We start from the raw sequence: 27,753 nt of genomic DNA, 5'->3' as shown, positions 1-27,753 counted from the left end.
GATGTGGGGGGATGTGGGCACACTAGATGGGAGGAATAGGCTGCAATCAGACCTAGACAGGTTACAGGGGTGGGAGGATGAGAATAGGATGAGATTCAACACTGACAAGTGCAAGGTGATGCACCTGGGGAGGAAGAACCAGCACCATACTTACAGGTTGGGGAACTCCCTTCTCCCTTCTGCAGAGGCAGAAAAGGATCTTGGAGTCATCGTTGATGCCAAGATGAACATGGGCCAGCAGTGTGGGGATGCAGTCAGGAAGGCCAACCACACCTTGTCATGCATCCACAGATGCATCTCAGGCAGATCCAAGGAGGTGATCCTTCCCCTGTATGCAGCACTGGTCAGGCCACAGCTGGAATACTGCTTCCAGTTCTGGGCACTGCACTTCAAGAGGGATGTGGACAACATGGAGAGGGTCCAGAGGAGGGCCACTCGCATGGTCAGGGGGCAGCAGGGCAGGCCCTACAAGGAGAGGCTAAGGGACCTGAACCTGTTCAGCCTCCGGAAGAGAAGGCTGAGGGGGAATCTAGTGGCCTGTTACAAACTAGTTAGGGTGGACCAGTAGGCATTGAGGGAGTCCCTGTTCCCTCGAGCACTACCAGGAGTGACTAGAAATAACGGTCACAAGCTGGCAAAGGGTAGATTCAGGATAAACACCAGGAGGTGCTACTTCATGGTCAGGGCAGCTAGGATCTGGAACGAACTTCCAAGAGAAGTGGTGCTGGCTCCTACCCTGGGGGCCTTTAAGAGGAGGCTAGATGTACACCTTGCTGGGGTCGTTCAACTCCAGTACTTTTTCCTACCAAAGCAGGGGGTTGGACTAGATGATCTGCTCAGTTCTCTTCCGACCCTACAAACTATGAAACTATGAGTGAAATATGAAAATGTTAAAGTTAAATACAGCTCTTTTGAAGGAAATAGAAGGTACTACTACATTTTGGTTAAAAAATGAGCTTACTTTAGAAAAAATGTTAGTACAGTGAGGGGATGGGACACAGGCAAATTAAGAAGTGCTTTGCCATCAGAATTCTCAATGAGTAATTCATCTACTTATCCACTTCATACACAGCTGCACAACCCACTGAAATCCTGATACAATATGCAGAAAATATTATCAAAAACCAAGCCTCACTTAGCATGCTAAATCCTGCCCTCCCATGTTACAGAATAGTTAGCTCAGCATTGGTCATTCTGCATGAAACCCAGGCACTTTATAAATAACAAAGAGGAAAACTTGAGGCTGGACATGTAGAATAAATTGTTTCCAGAGAGAGAGAGGGAGGGTTTGGAAGCATGACTGTCATCTTTTAAAGTACTGAAGTGTTGGTAATAGATATTATCAGGAATTTATCCTTTATTGTGGGGATGAACAATTGTGGTAGTGTCCAAAATGTGTGAAGCACTTTCAAAACAAGGGGAAAGACAGTCTTTGGTCAGGAGAATGTATAATCTTCATGACAAATGCTGGCTAGAAGGTGGGAAGGGAAAAGAAATGAAACATGCAAGCAGGGCTTATCAGGGTAGTGATGGGTGTGTGGCAGTTTTGCAAAAATCTAGTTGGTCTAATAAAAAACCTCTACCACCAGTTCTGATTCCTTTTGCCTCTAGTCTAGACCAATACGACCGCAACCTGGATACCTGACTCCTTACTTACATGGTCTTTGTTGTTTTTCTTGTCCTTCTTCAAAGCAATAGCTATTATCTTCCTTTTTCCTCCTTCCCCCCAGCCTTCTACAAATCAACCTTTCCACCATTCTCCCGTGCTAAATCACAGATGTAGTTCCAGTGTCCTTATTGTCATCTTCCTTCCACACCAACAAACAGTTTATTCATTAATTAAGGGAGATAGATAAGCAAGTCGTTGATTAGATCACTTAATTTCTTAAAGACAGCACAGAAGTGAATCTTCAAGGGGGATTTTTTGTGGATAGAGCCATCAGGGGAGAGACAGCAGAGGTGACTGGGCAGACAAAGAATGCATTGCTGAAAGTACTATTGGATTAGAGAGGCCAGAATAGGTGAGGTGATAAAAAGAAAAGCAGAAGTATGGAGGGTGTGAACAGGGCTTGAACAACAAGCAAAAGGCACCTTTTGTTTATTTAATGAACAGTAACTGCCTGGAAAGATATAAAGACCATATTTTGGAAGTAAACACAGGGACACTAAAATCTAACTAAACTAAAATCTAACTAACTAAATAACTAAAATAACTTAAAAGACATTAGGTAAGCTTTGTGCCTAATGTGACAAAGTCAAACCTGAGCTCTCAAGAGAAGCTTTTTCCAATTCCAGTGCTTTCAGGATAGTTGAAGGATCCTCCTCTGTCCTAACTTCTGCTTGAAGGGTTCTAGTAACTCCTAACAGCCTGTAGGAGGATAATATTACTGCTGGATATCTGCTGGAATGGCCCATGTCCTGAGTTTCAGTTGTCATGTTGTCAGCAAAAAATTAAAACAAAAAACAGATTTTACTCTACAGCCCGATGTAACATTAACCTGTTCCTGAAAACACAAAGTGAGCTTGTAAGAGAGGTGGAAACTGAGTGTGTGCACAGTAGGCCTGCGGACTGTACCCTGTTAGTAGTGCCTCAAACCACACTCTGACCAATGGGAGTTTTGAGGGTTGGAGGGGGAAGTAGGATATCCATGGTGCCTTGCACAGTAATCTGGGTGGGATGCTGCCTACTCATAAGGTACTCTGCACCTTTCTCAACATGCCTTTGGCTTTGTGGCACTATTTCCCAGTGAAAGCCCCTCACTATGGTCAGCTGAGAGGACTAACGAACATGCCATGCTATTCAACTCAGGGAAACAGGGGTAGGAGTGTTATTCATTCTTTTACCGCACCCAGTGTTTGATTCTTCAATGTACTTTTACAATCTTGTCCACTCACATTCAAAAGGAGTCCCAGGCAATGTCCAACTGCAGGTTAGGGTCCTAAAGAGTTATAGATCTTCAGAAAATTATGCAAAATATGATACTATGCACTGTAACATGTTACTCATTTCTGCTTCAGTGGGCTAATGACTTCAGCCATCTGGCTACCACACATCGTTTTAAAGCAGAACTAACTCCCTGCTGAAATCTGTAAGGACTTCTGATAAAACAGTGTGGCTTTAATATGTCACTGAAAGGCAAAAGGCCGGGTAGAGGTGCTCAATCAGAGGTGCATAAGCTTTCATGAGCCACTGCTCACTTCATCAGATGCTAAGTTTAACAAAAACTATTTGAAACTTTATGTCAGATTTGGAGAATGGCTTTCTCCAAACCAAAAATGGAAACATTTTCAGAAAAGTCAAAGTGTTTTGTTTCAACTTGTTTAATTACAGAATGCTTCATTTTACATTTCAAAAAATTAAAACGTTAATTTTTTCATTTAAAAAGTAATCAAAATTAAAAAAAAGGATGATGAGAAAGTTTAAATAATTCAAAAATAAAACTAGTTCAAGGCAAACTGGTTTTGAGTTGATTGGAAACACGGGGATTTTTTCTTCATTTATGTTTCTGTTTTCCTGCCAACCTGAAAAGCACATTATTCACCCAACTCTGACAGGATATGCTTTATTGATTGTCTCCATGGGAAACTAATTTGATGGATTTAAGGTGTGCAAGTACATTATTAGCATGTCTACAGCCATGTTCATCTACTGGCCAAAACTTCCTATGGGATCAGAAGTTAGTACTACAGCCCAGTAGTGTTGTGGCTTTTGAATGGGAAAGAGGACTCCCTTCCCTGTAACCTCAGGGGAGTTTTACTGAATGAAACCAGTTTCCTCAAGCATAGACTAGGACTTGGGATTTGGCCTTAAACATTTCATAGTTTCATAGTTTCTAGTTTCTAGGGTCGGAAGGGACCTGAGCAGATCATCTATTCCGACCCCCATATTTTATATTGAAAAACAATGTCTTATACAGAAAGTTTATGAAACTAAGACTTGTTCATACTCTTAACAAGCAATGCCAGGTTGTCTTGCTAGCAGAGATGATTATGTCATTTTACTGTGGTCATTTCTGATTTCCATGGACTGAAATAAATGTACAAAGTAATTTGATGCACTGTCTTTACACGTCTCAGTAGCTACAATCAAAATTGGAATTGGCTGCAGGCAAAATGAATATTTTAGGCTATGCTGTAACTGTGTTAAATATGTTTTGCCAAACATCTGCAACATAGGTTTCCTTTCTCCATTACTGCTTTAAGGATGTTGATTTTAAAGATGTTTCAGTTGTTTTGAGGAACCTTTAAGCCACATTTTTGTGGTTTATGGCATTGATTCTTCTTTTAGGATGAGATCAACTAAATAATTTCTCTTTTTTTGCTTTCCTCATATGTAATAACCAAACTAAACAAAACGGAAAGGAACAAAATGGTTTCTACAGTTTTTGTAAAACTGATTTCAGTAGTTAGCACTTCTAATGGCCAAAAGCTTACATGCTACACCCTCTATTCCATACAAAATATGCAAGTACGATATTTAAGCTGAATAGAAAGTGTGGGCATAGGGATGATAGTTAAGTCAACAGACATACAGAAGCAGCCATGGAGACAATGTATGTTATGTTCCATTGTTAGAGTGAAGTATTGTAGGAGAAGAATGTCCTATCAGTAGGGTGACCATATGTCCCAGATTGGCTGGGCCACTCTCGGATTTCATAGACTGTCTCAGCATCTTGGCTGTTGGAGAAAATTTAAGCAAATGTCCCAGATTGGTGGGAACCTGGGAACTTTGGGGTCCAGTAGGGGTGTGTGTGCATGTGGGTGTGTGCACATGCCTCAGGTACCTTTCCTCCCGTTCTGGATTTCCCTAAAATAATTATGGTCACCCTAAGAATCAGGGGCCTTCTGAAGAGTATTAGTTAGATGGATGTGAATTAGGAAGTTCCCATGATTTAAAGAACATGAGGTAGGAGCGGAATGTGGTGAGGGAACTGTTGGTGAAAGAAGAAAACAGAAGTGAAAGGAAAGGGAGATGTTTTATTATCGAGGCAAATAGGTGTTTTTTTTCTTCTTTCTACTGCTTTATTTGTTCTGTTTTGCATGAATGCTGAGCTTCTAGCTTCTAAACCATTTAGAAGTGTCTGTACCAGGAGAATATCTGTATCTGTGATTCAAAGGACTCACCCAGTCTTCTCCCTCATTCTGATGCTCTAGAGAAGACAGTGCTAATAATAAACCCCAAGAGGCAAAATGTGCATGGAAATTTCAACTATCCCATTGCTGGTTGAAATGGGTTCTTAAAATATGCACATAGGAAAGGTAATGGCTGCCTCTAGAAATCTGCCATTTTACTTCAAGATAAAAGTTCACCTTTTGCTGTATGGATATATTTAATAGATTTCATAGACATTTGGGATGGAAGGGACCTCAATAAATAAAGAGTTTCATTGTACTTACTGCCTAAAATAAAGCTTCAACTATATGAAACAAGATATTTTAGGTAACTATTTTAATACAAATCATAAAATTGCTCAGGTTTTTAATGCCTTTACTATTTACCAGTATTACTTGTCATTACTTATACTGCACTTTGACTGCAGACTTTTTTTGCCAAGAAGTACACAATAACTTATGAGATACAGTTCTTTTCAGCTTTTCAAACTGGTTTTAAAATCAAAAGAAATGAAAAAGTATCAGTTCTTCTGTGCCTCAATTTAGTGGTAAGAAAGTGCATTTCCGTTTTGAGACTGTTATTTCTGTTCTTCCATTATGTCCTCAGTTGGAAATAACTTGTTATTAGATCTTTTAAAACAGAGATATAGCTGGTTCTTTTGGGGATGACGTCAACTGAAAAGCAGATAAATTATCCTGTTGTAATGTATTATTTTGGCCAACACAGAAATGAGGAGAATGTCTTACAGAAGCTATTTCAGCATGAATTTGTCAGCATTCTATGCACACAGAGTGCGAATGAGAAAATAAATGCACACATAAACCAACATTCTGATGTGGTTACAAAGGAAGGAAGAATATATTTGCACAACCTGATCTTTTGCAATACTGGTGTGTATGCTCCTTAGTGGACAAATAAAAAGGCTGGAGCCCAGACCCAGGTAACATATAATCTGTCTGCCCAATTGTCATCTCAGACTCAGGTCCACCATCATAGAGCAGGGCTGGCCCCTCCCCTCCGTTGCCCTACTGGAGCTCGGCAGTCTCTACAGACGTCTGCCTGGCTTCTGCTCCCCATTCCCTCCCTGCTGTGTGCTAAGCAGGCATTCCCTCATCCCTCACAGACAGTTCAGCATTAGCTAGCAGACCACACACTGGCTACAGTCAGTGCTGTGGGAGATGACAGAGGCAGACAGGCTTTTTGGAGCTATTCAACAGGTAATGTCCTTCCTTGGAAAAGCAGTTTAAGAACTGTTTGCTTCCCCCCCTCTGCCACCACTCCTTGCTAAGCAGGAATTCTCCCCTCCCCTCTGCTTCACAGAGGAGTATCTATGTATTAGCTAGTAGACCACATGCTGGGTCCGTGCTGAATCAACAGGCAAAATCAACAGGTAATGTCCCTCTGTTTTATTAATGGGGCAATAAACACTGAGATAGGGGTGACACTGTTATCTTCCCTCTCACCCCCAGCTTGCTTGCCTGTCAGTTTGCTGCAGACAGAAGCAGGGAGAGAGATTGATGATACAGATGCATGCACAGCCCACACTCCCTTTGCCTCAGTGCTAACTGGGGCCTGGGGGCTGGCAACACTCCCACCCCTTAAGCAGCCAGTTGGGAAGAGCCTGGGACTACAGGCAGGCAGGCTTACATCCTCCCTAATCAGAGCCTCCTGCTGGGACCTGGCCACACCCCCTCAGCTCAGCTCTGCAAGGAAAGGAAGGGCTGCTCTAGCCCCCCCTGGCTTCCAGCCTGAGCCACTGCAGGCACATGCCTGAATTTGCTCAGTCCAGAGAGATTGCCTGTATGGTTGGAACCTGGTTCAACCTAGCCAGGTTAGACTAACCTGCACAGATTGAATCAATTCAGGCTCAGGTTTTTTGAATGTATGTCCCTAGCCCTTAGGAGCTCTAATCCCACTCTTTACATTGGTGTTGTATTCTCAGACAAGCCATTTAATTTCTGTGTTAGGTTTTCATATCTATATATTGGGGTTGATAGTATTGATCTGAAAGGGGTGTAATCAAAATTACAGGCAAACTTGTGCCATCACTGGTCATTAGGTTTTTCTGCTTCAACGATCAGATTCTTCCCCAGCATATGGAAGTACAGTTATTTTTGCTTCAGGAGAACAACTTACATGGGTGGTAAATTGACCCAAATGACTGTAAAACTGCTTGTAATAGGACTGTTATAGGATACAAGTACTATTATTGTTGTTTTTGTTTTCTATTGATATATGGCATAATCTTACTATAAGTCATATTGCATGTTGCATTGTTTGATTAAACATCTAGGTTGAACAGAATAATCCTACACTGGAAGAGAGATTAATGATCTGACCAGCTAAATCTTTTTATGATTTTGTCTCTCATAGGTCACTAATTGTAATAATGATAAATAGTATTATGTACAGTGTTACTGTAGAAGTCAGACACCCTGTTGTACTAGGTAGTATAGAAATACAAGCACACAAACTTTGACCCAGAAAGGCTACCATCTCTTGCTATGCTTCTTTGTGGATGTTGCTTCAGGAAAATGTGAGCAAACTGCCCCAGCTTTTTATCTTGATGAAGCCATCTTTTACTACTGATCTGAAAATAGCAGAACTAAGGCAGATAAATGGCAATGCAGTAGAGACAGAATGGATGGAAAAACTACCTGTATTTCATTGTCTTTGGCCTATTTTTAATCCATCTCCATAAATAGCCTTTCTTCTACACCACACTTAGTCACTGTCTAAATCAATAGAGAAACTCAAGAAAGCCCTAAAAATAAACCTGCAATTCAAATACACAGTAACTATCATACTAAAGGATTTCTAGCAAACTTGTCATACATAATCTTCCATTTTTCAAATCCACCATGACAGCTTTTACAACTTTGTACAGATTTTCCACTTAGGGTATCTCTAATGAAATGATGCTTTTAAATGTGCAGTAGTGTTTTTCTAAATTTCCTTTTATTGCTTTGTTAAAGAACATTGTAACTTTGGCATCCACCTGCAAAGGCCTCAAACTCAAGCCTGTATTCTGTTTCATTCTATCCTGTTCTGGTTTTTTAATAATCATGTTTTTATCGGCTTAAACAGCAATCAAGAATGGGGAGACATGGGGTATTTGACTGTCCCTGAATAATTTATAGTCTAACTCAGCAATGGGCAAAATAGACCAGTGGGCCAGATTTGGCCCTCCAAGGGATTCTGTCTGGCTGGTGGCAGGTCCCTTGGTTCCACCCAGCCCAGGCATAGGGAGCAGCCCAGGCTGTGGCACATGCAGCCAGTCCCACCACCTCCAGTGGCTGGACTCACTTTCTGCCAGTCTGGTGGTGGCAGTCATTCTGGATGATGCCTCTGCTAGATCTGGCTCTGCTGTTCAAGCACCCTGGCCTGTCTACCCTGCACCCACTGCTGGAGGCAGGACCCATGTGGCCACGGAGCATAGTTTCATAGTTTCATAGTAGCTAGAGTCGGAAGGGACCTAGGTAGATCATCTAGTCCGACCCCCTGCCTTGGCAGGAAAGAGCACCGGGGTCAGATGACCCCGGCAAGGTGCTCATCTAACTTCCTTTTAAAAATCCCCAGGCTAGGAGCCTGCACCACTTCCCCTGGAAGCCGGTTCCAGGCCCTAGCCGCCCTGACTGTGAAGTAGCGCCTCCTAATATCTAATCTAAACTTACCCTCCGCCAGCTTGTGACCGTTATTCCTGGTCACTCCTGGCAGCGCATGGGGGAACAGGGACTCCCCCAATACCTGCTGATCCCCCCTGACCAGTTTGTAGCAGGCCACAAGGTCCCCCCTTAACCTTCTCTTGTGGAGGCTAAACAGGTTCAGGTCCCGTAGCCTCTCCTCATAAGGCCTGCCCTGCTGACCCTTGATCATACGAGTGGCCCTCCTCTGAACTCTTTCCATATCGTCCACGTCCCTCTTGAAGTGTGGCGCCCAGAACTGGACGCAGTACTCCAGCTGCGGCCTGACCAGTGCCGCATAGAGGGGGAGGATCACCTCCCTGGACCTGCTCGAGACGCATCTGTGGATGCATGACAGGGTACGGTTGGCCTTCTTGACTGCCTCCCCACACTGCCGGCCCATGTTCATCGTGGAGTCAATGACGACTCCAAGATCCTTTTCCGTCTCCGTGCTGGCAAGAGGGGAGTTCCCCAACCTGTAAGTGTGGTGCCGGTTCTTCCTCCCCATGTGCAACACCTTGCACTTATCAGTGTTAAACCCCATCCTATTCTCATCCGCCCACCGTTGCAACCTGTCAAGGTCAGCTTGTAGCCTATTGCACCCTTCTAGTGCACCCACATCCCCCCACATCTTAGTGTCATCAGCAAACTTGAACAGGGTGCTTTCTACCCCGTCATCCAAGTCACTGATGAAGATGTTGAACAGTGCGGGCCTGAGGACCGAGCCCTGCGGAACCCCACTGCCCACGTCCTTCCAGGTCGAGAAGAACCCATCCACTACCACCCTCTGGGTGCGGCCCTCCAACCAGTTGGCGACCCATTTGACCGTGTGGGCATCGACACCACAGTCTCCCAGCTTTTTGATGAGGACAGGGTGAGAGACAGTGTCGAAAGCCTTCCGGAAGTCCAGAAAGACTACATCCACAGCAACCCCTGCGTCTAATGATTTGGTGACCTGATCGTAAAAGGCCACCAGGTTGGTCTGACAAGACCTGCCACTGATGAACCCATGTTGGTTGCCCCTGAGCATACATTCCCCCGCAAGGCCCTCCTGGATGTGTGCCAGGATAATTTTTTCAAAGAGCTTACCCGGGATTGAGGTAAGACTAACTGGCCTGTAATTTCCCGGGTCCTCTTTTTTTCCCTTTTTGAAGATAGGGACCACATTGGCCCTCTTCCAGTCCTCCGGCACCTCGCCAGAGCACCACGAGTGCTCATAGAGCCGCGCCAGGGGTCCCGCAATGACCTCGGCCAGTTCCTGTAGAACCCTAGGGTGAAGATCGTCCGGACCAGTGGACTTGAACACGTCCAGCCTCTCCAGAAGTACCCTAACTAACTCCTCGCTAACCCCTGGCCCAGGCGTGTCTCTCCCGGGGCCCGAGGGGGGCCCAGCAGGGAGGTGGCTGAACTGGTCCCTACTTAGGAAGACAGAGGCAAAGAAATCGTTAAATATGTTAGCTTTATCATCTGGCGTGATGACTAAGTTGCCCATCGTGTCCTGCAGGGGCCCCACATTACCCGGGACCCTCTTTTTACCCCCTATGTATTTGAAGAAGGACTTCTTATTGTCCTTAATCCGGGAAGCTAGTCCTATCTCCATCTCTGCCTTGGCCCTCCTGACTGCCCCCCTACATCCTCGGGCGACTGTAACATAGTCCTTCTTGGTGATGACCCCATCTCTCCATTGGGTATATGCCTCCCTTTTAGCAAGGAGACATTCCCGGATGCTCTTAGTGAGCCATGGGGGTTTATGTGCCCTCCTGCTCCCTTTGACCCTTGTTGGGATTACCTCCCTTTGGGCATGGAGGATCGTCTCCTTAAGGAGCAACCACTCACCTTCGACATCTGATTCCCTTCCCCTCTGGGTCCTCAGCGCTTCCCCAACGATCCTCCTTAGCTTGTTGAAGTCAGCCCTCCTAAAGTCTAGGGCTGTTGCCTTGCTGCAGCCCTTTGCCACCTTACGCTGGATGGTGAATTCCAGCAAGCGATGATCACTGTCTCCCAGGTGGCCCATCACCCGCAGCCCCCTCACCAGGTCATCACCCGTGGCCAGCACCAGGTCCAACAAGGCGTCTCCCCTGGTGGGACTGTGCACCTCCTGGGTTAGATGGAGGTCCTGCACTCTGGCTAAGAACCGACGTGAGCGATCAGACTTGGCTGACTGCTCCTCCCAGCAGATGTCTGGGAAGTTCAGGTCCCCCATGATGACCACATCCTTAGCATGACCGGGCAGATGGGTTGGGCTGTGGGTGGGTGGGGAACAGTGTCTGGGAGCAGGATGAGTGGGTGGGGCCAGGATCATGGGATGGGATCTTGGGGTAGTGACTGTGCAGAGTGGGGCCCAAGGCAGAACCGCAATCTTCTCCCTGCAAGTCTCAGTGATGGGCACCAATTCCGCAGGTAGAGGTGTGTGGGGAACAGACTGCAGCTCTACCCTGGGTCTGGGCCCCATACTGTCACTGCCCCACAATCCTGGCCCTGCTCAGGTGTCCTGCACCCAGATGCCACTCCCTGCCACCCACAGCCCCATCCCATCTACCTGGCTGAGTACAAGGTCCCTTAGGGAATTTTGGTGAGCTGTTGGGAGTGGGAGCAGGTCAGGGAGTAGAGGGATGCTGATCTGGCACAGCGGGGTGTTGGGGTGCTGATCTGGCCTGCAACAGCTCACTAAAGCTCCCTAACTGCTAGCCAAAATAATTGTCCACTCCTGTTCTAACTAGACAAGACAGACATAGACTGGGAAAAAATGTGGCATATGATCCCTTAGAACTTTCTGGTCATAAATAAAGAGATGTGACAACTACCTGTCAGATGGGAAATTAAACCTTCCCCCTCTATCCTAACCTCCCAATGATGTTGGAATAAAGTATAGGGTTTGAAAACTAAGCCTTCTTTGCATTGCGTGGGTGTGCTAAGGAGGGAAAAGGGTACCAAAACATTGCTTGCTGTCAGAGTTCACCCATGAAGTAACAGGGCCACAATTCCAGCCTAGAACTCAGGAAAGCGCTGATGGGGTCCCTGCTGCTACACTTGCATGTGACCCTCACCCCCTCAGGACACATTTTGCTAGCTGGCAGCCCCTCTGCTTCTATGCTATATGATGGGTATATTCATTAGGTAAAGAAGCTGTTCCCCACCGGAGCAGCAGCAAAGTGAATTCAATCATGTGTTTTCTTTCAAATATCTGAGTCACCTTGACCTGCACTTGCAAGGCAGCTTTGGGAATTACCAAGTGTCCAGCATTATTCTTTTCTGTCACTCTGTTGCGTACCATTCACAGGTTAGCTAGGTTAAGTAGGGGCAGGATTTAGCTCTTAGGTTAGTATCATAAATACTCACCAGCCTAGAGAAGCATCTGGAACAGGGTTTGGCAAAACAGCATTAATCAAGGGGAATTACATACAGAAAGTCTTCTCTTAGTTGCATGACTGACTGGCAGGGGAGATACCATAAGGTGGTTTTCAGCCCAGGTGATTTTACTTACTTGGAAGGGGAAATACCCTTCTTCTTGGTCTTGAATGACTCGGTGTAGCTCTGTGACGGCCTATTCCTTGCACTATGGGCAGACTGACCCCTGCAAGAGTCTACAAATGCCTCCAAATGTGAGGATCTAGGGTACACAATTTACAGTGATGGATTTGCTCTCAAGTTTTCCCTCTAGCTTGTTCCTTTGGCCTTTTGGCTAGGGGCAAGTGAAACTAGTGGGCATTTGAACTCCAGGCCTCTGGGCTTGGCGTTTGCATGTAGGATGCCTGCCATGGATTTGGGAATATTTGACACTCCAGGCTGAAGAGTTTGGGAGGTAGGATTCTTGCCGGTGGTGGCACCACACAGATTTGAACAATTGAGCTCTACTTAGCCAATAGAATTTGGAAGTCATTGGCTGATTCAGCCTGAGACATGAAATTAAAAATAAAAAGACTGACTTCACACAGAAAGAAGCTGTTGTAAGCAATAAGGAATGGTTCACTGACCTTGTGCTATTGTGCTGTTTCCAATTTTGAGGTAAAATTACATGGAACCCCTAGTGATTAAAAAGAGAAAAGCATCAAATAATAATATATGTCTTTTTGCAGGCTGGTCATTCAAAGAAGTAAAGATGGCATCAAGTCACATCTCAGAGGAGGAGATGACAGAGCTAAGAGAGGCTTTCTGCAAAATTGGTGAGTACATTTAGCATAAGAGGCATTACAGAAGATTATATTATACTGCATCCTACTGTACTGAGTAGCTTCAGTGTAATGCCCCACACTTAAGTGTGATTGTACAACATCATAGTAAACCTTATACAATAGCAGAGCTTTTAAAATAAAACCACTGTATGCTTTTTCTCTAAGTACAGCACTGGCATCCCTTTGCTGGAAGAGGATACTTGACTGTTAAGACTAAATTGTATGAAATAATTTGAGCCTCTTCTAAAACCAAAGCATGAAATATTTAAAACCATTTCCCTACAAACTTTATTTATTCAAGATAAATTACTCAAAAGGCAATAAAGGGTTTTCTTGTTTAACATGGCATATTGACTCAGGAGGGAATGAAACAATACACAAAATTAGTATCTCAAATGCACACTCCTTTTGGGCTTTAGCTCAAATTTTGAATTCAGTCTGCCATTTTTTAACCTTTCAGGGGCCCAGTTTACTTTTCAGTGCTTACACAGATCCAATCTCTTTCTCTCTAAATTCCAAGAATATGCCTTTCTATTGCCCACAAGCCAGTCACTCATTGCTTCTTTTACCTACCAAGCATTTGGTTTCTCTAAGTTCAGATCCTGGCTTCTCTTTCTATTTCAGTCATAAGAAATTAATTAACAGCACCTTCAGCAATGCCCTATTTAGTCTATACTTCTCTTTATAAAAGAAAGCTTCAATTTTAGATTCTTTTGCTATATATTGCAGATGGCAGGCTCAATTTCCAGCTCACCACCCAGAAAATCTACAAAGCACAATTTAGGACACTTTATACACGGAGAATACAGGACGGTTTAATACAAACTATAGAAGAACTAATTTTTTTTCTATATCAAAACCATGAAATCCAAATACTCTGCTTTCAGAATAAGCTCTTCACTAAGAAATCCCTTACAGATCCAAACAGACCTTGGTACAATGAACATCTCATTTATAAATTCATTAGACTTAAGCAATTTTCTGGGCTGGGCTACTAGTGGCCAAACACTGGTGTGTATAAAAATCCTGTCAATGTCTCTAGAAAAAATGGGAATTAATAAAATAAGGTAGTATGGTGGGGGGGCAGAGGGATGGGAAGCATACTTCTCTGTTAGAATCATAGAATCATATAAAGTTAGGGTTGGAAGGGACCTCAGGAGGTCATCTAGTCCAACCCCTTGCTCAAAGCAGAACCATCCCCAACTAGATTATCCCAGCCAAAGCTTTGTCTAGCTAGATTTTGAAAACCTTCAAGGATGGAGTTTCCATGACCTCTGTTTGTTTGCCTACTATTGTTACAAATAACATGCAGAGTTACCATCCCTGAAAAAGATGGTAGAAATACCACTAATGTGCTCCGTTTTTATTCTTTTAGTTATTTTTTGCACTTGGTAGTACTTTGTGTTAGTTTCGCAGCTTCCCCTATAGGGGCAGTGAAATTGTAAGTTTTCTGATTTATTTCTGGTGGGGTTTACACACCAAAAGGGAAGAAAAGACTGTTCTAAAATGATGGCAATGTCAGTGACATACTATGAAACAGATGTATTGTGACACTGACTGAGTAGGACTATCAGAGTTAGCAGCATCCCATATATGCCCACAGTTTTTGAATTCTTTGTAGGTTTGGCCCTATGAAGTTCTATGCATCTCTGGGAAAGCGATAAGCGATGGTAGTGGCCATCACAGGCCCTTAACTATGATCTAATTTCTCTCTCTTGCTATCCCCTATTTTCCAGCTTTTTAGCATGTAAGTTATAATTATTTAGACTCACTGAGATAGAATTAATCAGAAACGACATGTAGGAGAGAGGCACTTACATGCCAGTATCATTGCATCTCTGCCCTTTTAAGAATTATTCCCATGGACCATATTATCTCCTCAGAACTCACACTCACATTTCAGATCTTAATAAAATAATACAATAAACGAAAAGTAAATGTATTTACTGAAAATACTGTGAGTTTAATATACCATATTTACTCAAATATAAGATGACTGTGAATATAAGATGACTCCCAATAATTAGATTATATATATGGAAAATGTATACATTTGTTATAATTTTCCAGGTGTAGAATTGGAGGTTCAGCATGAATTTATTCCCCTTTCACTGCTACAGCAGAGCATATAACTCTGGAGGGTCAAGTAGCCCCCTTGCCCTCTGCCACCCCCACCTACAAATAAACATACCTGTAGTAATTTGCATATAGGGTACCCATAGACTTAGATCATCCAGAATTGATGCAGTTTATCTCTTTTGAAACTGCTGCAAGTTTTCCCACAGGTACTCCACAGATACATTTTTTGGCAGCAATTCTGTAGTTACTTGTACATAGTACAGATTATTATATATATATTTGGCCTTTGAAATTGTGTGTGTGTGTGTGTGTGTGTGTACACACACACATATATATATATGTATATATATATATATAAAATGTCAAGGGATAGATCAGTTCCAAATTCAATTGTGCAAAGCCCAATAATCAAGTTTAAAAAATCGACTGAGGAGAACTCAGTCATCAAGTCTGTGTGGCTCTACCACCAGGCAAGTATCCTTCTTCCCAGACCCATCAGTCTGGGGCTTCAGATACTCCACAAATCCAAGCAAGCACCCTGAAAGCCTTGGGGTTCAGATGTCCCCAGTCTCACTTGATCTTAGCCAAAAGGCCGAGATAACAGTAGTCTAAAGATGAAAGGCTCGTGAATTACCTTATAGGTCCCTGGGTTGGGCCCCAGCAGAGATAGTAGCATTTCACACCACTGTGACCCATGTTAGGGACAAACATTCAAAAAGCCTGAGCCTGAATTGATTTGGAGGTGGATAGACATTCCCTTTTCATTCCAGAAATGCAGGCACATTCTAACAGTAGCTCAGGCTAGAAGTTGGGGGGCACTAAAGCAGCCCACCCTTCCCTTACATAGACCTAAGCTGAGGGGGGTGGCACTGAGTGATAGCTCAGTGTTTATCAGCCCGTTAAGAAAACAACAGAAGGACATTACCAGATACCTGTTGATTCTGCCTTTGTCCCATGTGCCACAGCTTGGAAGTAGCCAGCATGTGGTTTACTACCTAATGCTGAGAGGTGTCTGTGAGGGATGAGGAAATGCCTGCTTAGCAGATAATGGGGAGGGGAGGAGTGGGGAGCAGAAGCCAGGCAGATGCCTGCAGAGACTGCAGAAGCTGCAGCCAGAGAGCAGAGGGGACGGGCCAGCCCTGCTGTGGAGCAGAGAGCCCTGCCCAGCCCAGAAGCATGCTGGGGGAGTCTGATTTATCTTAAACCAGCAAGGGGTCTGGGACAGATATTGCATAAACTGGTTTGACCCAAATTAGTTAAGTCAGATACTACATTCAACCAGGTTTATCTCAAACTGGTTTCAACCATTTTCATACTGGTTTATGTGAACTGAACATCTGTTCTGTTACAGGTTTAAACCAGTTTCTGATCACTTAAACTGGTTTATGTGTAATATCTGTCCCTAGCCCCAGTAGCTCAGCACTGGTATTGCAGTACCTTCAGGCCTGGTGCCAGTTCCCTCCTGGAGGAGCCACTGCCTATTTTTTGAAAGGCCACACACATGTGCACACATACCCCCCCCCAACACACACATGGAGTTACCGTGAGTATATTTGCCTCATGTGGGCCATGTATTTTATAATCTTGCTCAGTGTTGGCTGCATTTAATCAACTTTATTTCCATTCGGATTCCATTAGTGAGCACATGCTGCCTTTAGCAGCAGTTTAATGATAGACAATGTATTTAATGAGGTTTCCTTGTATGCTAATATAAGATGAGGGTTTTTTCCCCCAATGTTGACTGCGGTGGGAGAAACCTCATCTTATATCTGAGTAAATACCGTATATTCTTTCATTTGCACTGCTAATGTAAAACTATATCTCTAACCAAGACACAAGTACTTACCTTTTCTGTTTAATTTTCACTATAGTGTCATTGTTTTGATGGAAAAGTCACTGCACATGTTGAAAATTAACATTAAACTGCTGTAAAATCTAAGCAACTCTTTTGTCCTGTACAGATCTTAATGGGAATGGCTTCATCCAAGCTAACAAGTTAACAGAACTGTTTAAAGCAGCTAATTTCCCCCTGCCAGGATATAGAGTGAGAGAAATCCTTCAGGAGAAGCTTGCAGCAGACCAAGATGTCAAGATTACTTTTGATGAATTTATTTCAGTAGGTACAATGTTATGAATACAATGTTATCTCACAGACTGTCCTATAAAAAGAAATGGGAAAAAACCCGTAAGCCTCACCTTCAAAATGACAACTGATCAGGGATTATCTGTCAAAATGACTGACAAAATACACCATCTCCACAAAATTGGCATTTTCTATGGTAAAGTTATGATTTTATTGATTTATTTTCAGGGATCCTGGTTTTCTGATAAAAAAAATTCCCATTTTTAGTTTTTAAAAAAGTAACCCAAAATCCACATTTTCTACGATTAAAATGAAACACCACTAATATATATATAAATATTAGTGGTGTTTCATTTTAAACATGGAAAATGTGGATTTAAACCAAAAATTGGTGTTTGGTTTGGTTTTGTTTTTAAATCAGAGAAAACCAGGATCCCTGTTGATTATTATTCCATCAAGGAAATTGAAATAAAATATTTAATTCTGGGTCTGCTTGACCCAAATCAAAACAGTTTGATTTGGTGAATGGAACCAAAAGCGCACATTCAGAATTGCTTTAACATTAACCTGCATCAGCATAAAGGTGCCATGGTGCTTTCTGAGAGCTGTAGTTGAAATATACCCTGCTGCCATTCCATCCTATGCTCCTGGTTTTTGGCCAGATAACATCTCTCAAGTTGCAGCGTGATCTTTGTATCGTCATTTGAAGACTGCAGTGCATCATGCTAATTGTAGCTTTACAAGGGAGCCCACATCATCCGGAAGGATGAGAACATGAGGCAAGCAAACTACAACTTTCACAGTGCAGCACGACACGTTATTTAGCTGCGGCTGAATGTTGACTTAAAAGGCTTTGACCTGGTTCAGCACATAGAAATGAAATGTCTTGATTCATAAATGTCAAAATGTGCTTCTTTGGTTGAAAGTTCATTTTAACATTTCAGCTTTTCCAGGTTGAACATGTTATTTGAAGAAATTATTTGGCCGGAAACAAATATCAAAGTATCAGAATTTTCTTCCGGAAGGAAACCCAGATTTTCACTCACCTCTATGAAAAACCTAAATTATTTAACTCTCATCTCCAAATTACAAAGCCTGTATTGTCCTAATACTATTTGGCTTTTTTTTCTATGAATTAGATACCCTTTACTTTGCTGCTTTGAAAACAGAAAAAGCTTTCCCACTTTTGCAAGATCAGCCATAAAAGTAAATTCTTGCCTCTGTGCAAAATCCCACTGGAGCAATTATTAAAAGTAATCCAGATTATTTATTCGCTTTGCTCACCTCTGTTCAAAACATAGAAAAAAACATGTTCCCTGTCTCAAGGAATTTATCACCTGAAAGCTTACCATTTTACAGGTCTCATTGTCTTATTATAAGCTTCACATTTTAAAATAAACTTGTGTATTCAAAGATTGTCCATGGCCTGAAGAGTTCAGATGTTGCTAAAACATTCAGAAAAGCAATCAATAAAAAGGAGGGGATTTGTGCTATTGGTGGAACTTCAGAACAGTCCAGTGTTGGAACACAACATTCTTACTCAGGTATGTACAGTCAGGTCATATTGATAGTACTTAAAACTTGATGGTCTCTTGGAAATCATTTCATAATTTACTTGGGTAAAAAACTGCAGCTTTGGTTATATAGAACTGCAGTAACAATGTGGGTGACTTGGATTATACGTACATAACGCAATATGTAATAAAGCTGAGGACACATAAGAGCAGCATCTTGGCGGAATGCTGTCTCTCCTGTTTTAAATAATCATTCAGCTCTAATAAGGATAGGATCAATGTGGGGAAGTGCTAGATGCATTTCGATAAGCACTGAAATTTTCATGTCAAGAGGAAGTCTTGATTTTGAAGGTGGGGGATGTTTCTGTGTCTGTTAAAACTGCTTCAGGCTCCAGGATAGAAGTTTTGAAGGCACTGAAGTGATTTAGAAATGAAAATTGTATCTTCTTATCTTAGATATCTTCCTATCTTGGAGATCTCAGAACAACAGCAGAATCTCCCAGTGCCTGAAGAAGGGTGCTTGTGCCCAAAAGCTTGCAAAGAACCTTTTCCCAACTACTCAGTTGGTCTAATAAAAAATGTCACATCTACCCAAAGAACCTTGCCTGCCTATGTCCTTAGACCAACATGTCTACAACCAATAACCCTGCATCTTCAGGACTAGGATTTAGGTTTTGGCTCTTTTGTGTTTGTGATATCTTTGAAAATGGGTCTTATAGCTAGATACAAAATATTCTTTTAATCATCAAATCAGTTTATATACCAAAAGACACAGAAATGTGACACCTTTACTCTGGAGCATTCTCCAACTACTCCAGAAGAAAAGTGGAGTGGATACACAACACAGAGCATTTGCTTAAGAGGAAGTCAGAAGTACATTTACACCAGAGATAGTTATACTAGTGTTTGCTGCTATTGCCTACCTTTACTCCAGAGTAGCCAACATTGCGACAACATAGTTCCTGAGCAAATGCTATAAACATAATGTGTCCTCCCTTTCCTGTCCCCTCCTCCCCAGGTCGTACAGTGAATGGGGGTGCTGTGGATTAAACTGAGCTCAATACTGCTGCCAGTGTGTTTTGTGGATTTTACTGGACATCTCTCTGAGTGCTCTAGATCCTGATATATGGAGGCACTTAATATGCAGCCCTGGTGGACTCCTAAGCTTCCAAGAGGACTAGGAGTTCAGACAGTCCTCCAGGCTTAGCATTTCTTATTGACTTACTGTGGGTTACACTGTCACTGTCGTCAGTGGTAGGAGAATTTCTTTGCAAATATTCAAATATTTTTACTATTTCTTTGTTTGTTTGCAACTTTTATAGGACCAGGTGATTCCTGGTTCCTTTGCTTTTGGTTTATGTGGAAGAGAGAATGAAGGAGTCTTCTGCTAAGTTATCTCACTTAAGCAGGAAGGACTGTAACTGCCAGGGGGTTGCAACTGCCACTCCTAGGGTCTTCTGGGCTAGGGACAGACATTCAAAAAGTCTGAATTGATTCAATCTTCACAGGTTAGTCTAACCTGCAAAGCTTGAACCGATTTGGAGGTGGCTAGACATTCCCTTTTTATTCCAGTAATGCAGGTACATGCCTTCAGTGGCTCAGGCTAGAAGCTTGGTGGGGGGGATGCTACAGCAGCCCTCCTTTCCCTTCTACAAGGCTGAGCCAAGAGGGGCATGGCCAGGCCCCGGCAGGACACTCTGATGCTCCCCCACCCCTCTTGAGAAGCCCAGCAGGGAATGTTTATCACTCCTAACTCAGTGTTTATCAACCCATTAAGAAAACAAAGCCTTTCTCCATTAGTTCACTTCTTAAACAGCTTTTCCAAAGAAGGACTTTAGCAGCTCCCTGTTGATTAGCTCCAAAATGCCTGTCTGCCTTTGTTGTAGTCTTCATGTGGTCTGCTAGCTAATGCTGAAAGGTGTAGGGCAGAGATGTGGGAGCAATAATCCCTGCTTGGCAGGGAGAAGACAGGCAGACACCTTCAGTCTCTGCTGGAGCTCCAGAGAGAGAGCAGAGGGGAGGGGCCAGCCCTGCTGTGGAGCAGAGAGCCCCACCAGCCCAAAGAGCATGTCAGGATGCTGGGTGAGTCTGGTTTATCTTAAACCAGCAAGGGGTCTGGGACAGACATTGCATAAACCAGTTTGAGCCAAATCAGTTAAGTTGGATACTACACTCAACCAGGTTTATCTCAAACTGGTTTCAGCCATTTTCAAACTGGTTTATGTGCACTGAATATCTGTTCTGTTACAAGTTTAAACCAGTTTCTGGTCACTTAAATTGGTTTGTGTGTAATGTCTGTCCTTAGCCCTGGTGCATAAACTCCCCCAGACCCACTTCCAGGCAGTCCTACTTACGGTCCCATGAACCAGTGAAGAAGGCCAGCTGAAAAGATGCAATATTACTCCTTGAAGTGTAATAGACAGTTGGCAAAGAACCTGGAGGTTAAACCTCCTCCAGAGTTACTTTGGGGTTTGGTAGATCCATACTACATCATCCACAGGATGGCCACTTTTTAGTTCTGATTAAATATATGAAACATTATCTTTCCCATACTTTAACTTTTATTTCTAAAATAAGCATAGACATTTTAAGTTGCAAACTCATGTACTTTTACTTACCATTATATTTGCAGAAGAAGAAAAGTATGCCTTTGTCAACTGGATTAATAAAGCCCTTGAGAATGATCCTGACTGCAAGCATGTTCTCCCAATGAATCCAGAAACCGATGACCTCTTTCAGGCAGTTGGTGATGGCATCGTGCTGTGGTAAATAATACAAAGATTTCCTTACAGAATTAGACCTTGCAAAAAAAAAAAAAATATATATATATATATATATATATATCTGCTTAACTGGAGGTCCATGATCATTTGTGCTGACTTTAAAAGGATGCATGGGTGTGATTCTTGGCAGGATCAGTGCCTTAGGGACTCTCTTTTTCAAGATCCTTTTTTCTTAAAAGGTACTATGTTTTTTCCCCCTTTAAATAGTTTTTATTTTTGTAAACTAAATGCATGATTTGTTATAAAGTGGAATGTCTCTGTCCCTGGAATCTGTGGAGAGATAATGGAGCCAGCAGGAGTTTGCCTGAGTAAAGACTGAATAAAAATGGAAGCAGGACTTCGGAGTAAAGAACCCACTGTTTTCTATATGTTCGTTTGCATGTTCAACATAAGCCAGATCCTGTTTTTTTCACAGGTGTGCTAGAACCTCTTTGGTATAGCTAGTGGCATATTTCTCACTTGTATTTTTTCTTGTATTTCCAGTAAAATGATCAACTTTTCTGTGCCAGATACCATTGATGAAAGGACAATTAACAAAAAGAAACTAACTCCCTTCACAATACAGGTAATGGAAAGATGGAGTATGGTTTTGTGCTTTTCCACGAGTCACTCTTCTGTATTTAATTAGGTTTAATGCTATCAGTATCACAGCCCTACCCAAAACAGCCAGGCACAGCTTGTGACCAAGTAAAATATGTTAGCCCTAATCTTGTAGACATTTATACCTATGCTTAATTTTAAACATGAGCAATCCTGCTGAAGTGAGGGGGTCAAATCATATGCTTAAAGTTAAGTAAGAAGGTAATTTTTTGTAGGACTTGAGCCTCAGATTCCCAGGTAATAGGTGCCATAAGAGTTCAATCATCAAGACTCAATGAAGACCACAACAAATTTAAATTTAGTTTAATTCCTCAAATACTAAAAGGCACCTGAGTGCTGAGATTAGGTGATGTGCCTGAGAACACACAATACTCTGTGCAGAGGTTGGAATGGAGACCCTATCTCCTGAATTCCAGTCTAATAAAATGCCAGCTGAGATACAAATACTACACACATACAACATGCATGGGTTAATATTCTTGTCAGAACCCTAGCAACTGCATTTCTTTTCTAATTTTATCTGTTTAACCTGAGCATTGAATTAATTTTTATTTTTTGTGCCCACAAACATTATTTAAAATAAACTGAAAAGCAAAATTTTTTCTGCCATGATCTAAATTCAAGCTCAGTCAACTTTTGCTATAATGGAATGTAGACCTATATTGCCAGAATGGGATTCCAAGGGAGGTGGAAATATTTATATATACATATATATATACATACATATATATATGTGTCCACCTCCCTTGGAAGCCCATTCTGGCAACCCTTACCGTAAAAAAGTTCTTCCTGATGTCTAACCTAAATCTGCTCTCCGTCAGTTTGTGGCCGTTTTTCCTAGTTACTCCAAGGGGTGCTCTGGAGTAAACAGAGCATCTCCTATTCCTTTCTGTCCCCCAATGGATTTTTAGGTAGCCACAAGATCACCTCTCAGCCTTCCCTTGCAGAGGCTGAAGAGATCCAGGGCCCTCAATCTCTCCTTGTAGGGCTTTGCTTGCAGGCCCGCAACCATATAAGTGGTCCTCCTCTGAATCCTCTTGAGGTTGTCCACATCCCTCTTGAAGTGTGGTGCCCAAAACTGGATGCTGTACTCCAACTGTGGCCTGACCAATGCCTCATAGAGGGGAAGTATCACCTCCCTGGATCTGTTTGTCACGCACCTGCTAATGCATGATAAAGTGCGGTTAGCTTTACTGATTGCTTTGTCACATTGACAACTTATTCATCTTGGTGTCAACAATGACTCTGAGATCCTTTCCCTCTGCTGTGCTGCTTAGAAGGTCCTCCCCTAGCCTGTAAGCATGCAGGTGATTCCTTCTCCCTAGGTGCAGTACCCTAGCATTTATCCTTGTTGAACTGCATCCTCTTCTGTTCAGCCCACTTTTCCAACCTGCCCAGATCCTCCTGGATTTGTTCCTTACCCTCTAGTGTGTTAACTTTACCCCATAACTTGGTATCATCTGTGAATTTGGACAGAGTGCTTTCCATGCCCTCATCCAAGTCACTGATGTAGACATTGAACAGCACAGGTCCAAGGACCAAACCCTGTGAGACTGCACTGCCCACATCTTTCCAAATTGATACCAACCCATCCACCACCATTCTCTGGGTGCAACCCCTAAGCCAATTTGCCACCCACCTATATCTATAGATATAGATAAAGATAGATAGATAGATCTCTGTACAGGTATATATAAATAGTTATATATTCTGTATATAAATGTAACCCACTTCAACCCTCCCTTATCCCTGATTAAATGAGGCATTAGCCAGGATCAAGTAAGCTCAGAAGCCATTACTCTGGGTTTTTGTGCTGCAATCTGCATTTTTTCCAGTACTAATTCTCTAGAGTCAGCAACACAACTTATTGATGCAGCACAGATCAATCCCTGTCAGTTTTAGGCAAGATTGAATCAATATAGCTTATGCTTTAGCTTAACCCTTTTACAACTGTCAAGTACAGAGAAGACAATTAATTTTCAGTGTTGTGAATTTTTCAGTTCATGCTTGGTATCTGTATGTGTTTTCTATCTAATCAAATCCATCAGCCCTTCCATATGGTAGCAAGATTCATGTGATAAATTGCAAACCCATGTGATAAATGCCATTTGCTAGGCACCTATGTCTGCTTCATCTGATCTCTGCCTATTAATCTATTTTCTCAGAGACTACCCCTTTAAAATAATAAAACATAAGAATTTCAACCTGTCTGAAATATCTCCTTCATTCAGTTCCCCATCTTGAAGAATGGATGGGGAACTTTCTTCCCCCCCAACACTTCTCAAAATATGGCCTTTCTCTTCCTTTCCCCTCTCTATGATGCTCATATAATGGCCAAAATAAGCAATAGTCAGGCTGGGACCAGTGAGAGGCTCAAGGTACAATGCCTTGTGACCCATCAAGGTAAGAAACAGAAGCTTCTTATCCTGGCCAAGGGCAGGTTCTCTGATTTGCACTGGGACACTGAAGCGTCCTTCAGTCCTGGAAAATTCAGAGCTATCACACAACTTAGGCCCTAATCCTGAATAGGCTTATACTTAAGTTTACTCATTTTTTCTCCTTTGTCCTCTTCCCTCCATCTCCCATTTTGAGTTATTGTATTGTAATAAAACTCTATCTCTCTTTTTTCCCCCCAGGAAAATTTGAACCTCGCCTTGAACTCTGCCTCAGCTATTGGGTGCCATGTTGTTAACATTGGTGCTGAAGACTTAAAAGAGGGGAAACCTTACCTTGTCTTGGGCCTTTTATGGCAGGTTATCAAAATTGGCTTGTTTGCTGACATAGAACTCAGCAGAAATGAAGGTACACATGGTGCTTTCCTTTACAGTGCTGTCATCACTGAGTTATTTCATTCACTCCTTTGAACTCTTATTCAAATTTTCATTGTCTTTATTCTTCACTTCTGTCATTCTCTGTTATATGTTATGATGCTTTAGTGTTTAAACTTTGTGTGGTTGTTTCCATGCCTGTACCTGGGATCAGGACCTACCCTCATGTTACAGACAGAAAGCTTTGTTGGTTTCCTGTACTTCATAGAATCCAATGCCAAATCTCTACCAATTTTACACAGCATAACATATACTGTATGTGCATGTGTACGTATCCACTGTTCCCCTTATTTCTCCTTGCTGCTTGGTTCCCTTCTCTTCTAGATGTGCTTCTCAGGAATTCGTAGATTCATAAATTGTAAGGCTGGAAGGGACCTCGGAAGATCATCAGGTCCAGTCCCCTGCACCAATTGGTACCTTCTGCTTCCCAGCTCCAATAATAAGATGTGCTTCAATTTCTGCTTTCTTGTTTATTTGTGTAACAAAGGCATCCAGCAGAGGCAGCAAAGTTCATTCTTCTTCCTTATTCCAACTGTCTTTAAAGGCCTCCAGGCTCTTCTTGCAATGAATATCTTAGATACTTGCGGCTGGGAACAAAGGGAGCACTGCACCCAGATGATCAACATCTCTGCATGACCCCTGCAACTGTTCTACAGGCTACTATTGGTCCCTGTTCCATGGTGTAGGAACCTCTCATAAATCACATTATGAATGTGAGAACCAAATGAGAGAACCCAAATGTAAGCCAGTAGCAGCATGTTGTCATTTGGCATGTAGAGAGTAAACTGGACTTGCCGTTCTGTGGTTCTGCAGTTCCAAGAATACAAAACTAGAAAGAACCTCCTAAGTCACCTAGTCCAGGTCCCTGCTATTGCATTCCTCCATGTCATATTGATGATCCCTGTCATAATTTAATCCAAGTCTGTGTTATGAGTACTTATGTTTTTTGCCAACGGTTTTCTGATTGGGGGGCTGCTGCAAAACATCACCGTTCTGACAGAAACTTTATTCTAGTGTGCAACCTAAATGTATTAATGGCCAGTTTATGCCCATTTACTTTTGTGCCAACATTATCCATTAGCTTAAATAATTCTTTTTCCCTCCCAGGTATTTATACCCTGATGTATTTATAGACTGCAATCCTTTCTCCGCCTTCCTTTTTCTAGGAGAGACAAGCCAAGCCCTTTTAGTCTGTTCTTGTCAGATAGGCTCTCAATTTTCTTGATCACTGTATTATCTCTTTCCTTTGAACTGTGCCAGTTTAAGTTCATTTCTCTTGAACATACGTGACCAAAATGATCCATGGTATTCCAGATGAGGTCTTTACCTATACAGTAGGGCCGTGCAAAGCTTTGGTCACTAGTTCAATTTGCAGGAGATTTGGCCTGATTTGGTGGCCAAATCTCCAAATTCGAATCAAATCAGGAGACCCATTAATCTCTCTGAATCGAAGCAGAATCCTCCAAATTGATTTGGAGAGATTCAACGATTCAGGCATAGAAACAGCTTTATATGTTTTTTCTACATACCTCAAGGTACCAGGTGGCTAGTGAATGCTGAGATGGTGGGGCAGAAGGAGCGTCCCATGGGAGCGCAGGTATGGGCCAGCACACTCAGCAGCACACCCGGAAGTGGACCAGAAGCACTTCAGGCCCACTTCTGGGTCTGCTGCAGAGCGCATGGGGGACCCCCCTTCCCCCCAGCTTGGCAACTGGTGCCTCGTGGGTCTAAGGGTTACCTGGGATCCTCCCATGCTCGATCGCTGAGCTGGGGGGCTGCAAGGGGGGTCCCCTGCATGCTTGGTGGTGAACCTGGAAGTGGACGGGAAGTAGTTCCGGTCCACGTCCGGGTCCACCACTGAGCACGCGGAGGCCTCCCCACCATGCTCCTGTGGGATGTTCTATCCGCCCCACCATCTCAGCATTCACAAACCTGCGTTCACCTCAAGCAGGTCCAAGGAGGTGATAATCCCCCTCTATGCGGCACTGGTCAGGCCGCAGCTGGAGTACTGTGTTCAGTTCTGGGTGCCACACTTTAAGAGGGATGTGGACAGCATGGAGAGGGTCCAGAGGAGGGCCACTTGCATGATCAGGGGGCAGCAGGGCAGGCCTTATGAGAAGAGGCTATGGAACCTGAACCTGTTCAGCCTCCACAAGAGAAGGCTGAGGGGGGATCTAGTGGCCGTTTACAAACTAGTCAGAGGGGACCAGCAGGCATTGGGGAAGTCCCTGTTCCCCCGAGCACTGCCAGGAGTGACCAGGAATAATGGTCACAAGCTGGCAGAGGGTAGATTTAGGCTAGCTATCAGGAGGCGCTACTTCACGGTCAGGGCGGCTAGGATCTGGAACCAACTTCCAAGAGAAGTGGTGCAGGCTCCTACTCTGGGGGTGTTTAAGAGAAGGCTAGATGTACACCTTGCTGGGGTAGACCAGTACTCTTTCCTGCCATGGCAGGGGGTTGGACTCGATGATCTGCTCAGGTCCCTTCCGACCCTAGAAACTATAAAACTATGAAATCACCTGGTACCATGAGGTATGTAGAAAAAACAGATAAAGTTGTATCTATGCTGATTCTCTGATTCAGAATTGAATCTTCAGATTCAGATTTGGCCTAATCGAATGAGGTTAGTGATCTGAATCAATGAATCAAATCGGGCTGAATCCGAATCCAAATCAAATATGGCCTGCTTCGCACATCCGTACTACACAGTGCCTTTCAGTGGCTTGTGCACCTTCCCTTTTTCTACTGCAAATTCCTCACCCAATAAGATCCTGGGTTTGCATTGCCCTTTTTCATGGCAGCATAATGCTAGTACCTCATGGGTACCTGTGACTGACTAATTTGTGAGGTCTTTCTCCTTGTCTGTCATCTCCAACTGATGACCCCCATATCATACCA

The 27,753-nt window shown here is 43.1% G+C and overlaps 1 protein-coding gene across 2 annotated transcripts in view; it reads left to right on the top strand.

The window, feature by feature from the left end:
- Positions 1–27,753, top strand: part of LCP1 (lymphocyte cytosolic protein 1) — an 83,597-nt gene that overhangs the window by 40,102 nt on the left and 15,742 nt on the right. For both annotated transcript variants that reach the window (XM_090025697.1, XM_090025687.1), the window contains exons 2-7: positions 12,873–12,959; positions 17,009–17,163; positions 18,545–18,674; positions 21,277–21,409; positions 21,911–21,992; positions 24,664–24,829. In XM_090025697.1, the coding sequence (XP_089881823.1) occupies positions 12,896–12,959; positions 17,009–17,163; positions 18,545–18,674; positions 21,277–21,409; positions 21,911–21,992; positions 24,664–24,829 (730 nt within the window). In that variant the 5' untranslated portion in view covers positions 12,873–12,895. The remainder of the gene's footprint in view (positions 1–12,872; positions 12,960–17,008; positions 17,164–18,544; positions 18,675–21,276; positions 21,410–21,910; positions 21,993–24,663; positions 24,830–27,753) is intronic.

This window comes from Crocodylus siamensis, chromosome 1 (assembly GCF_052110815.1).
Source record: "Crocodylus siamensis isolate JL-2025a chromosome 1, ASM5211081v1, whole genome shotgun sequence".
In the NCBI taxonomy this organism is placed as follows: domain Eukaryota; kingdom Metazoa; phylum Chordata; order Crocodylia; family Crocodylidae; genus Crocodylus; species Crocodylus siamensis.
This window is presented reverse-complemented; position numbering and strand designations above follow the sequence as displayed.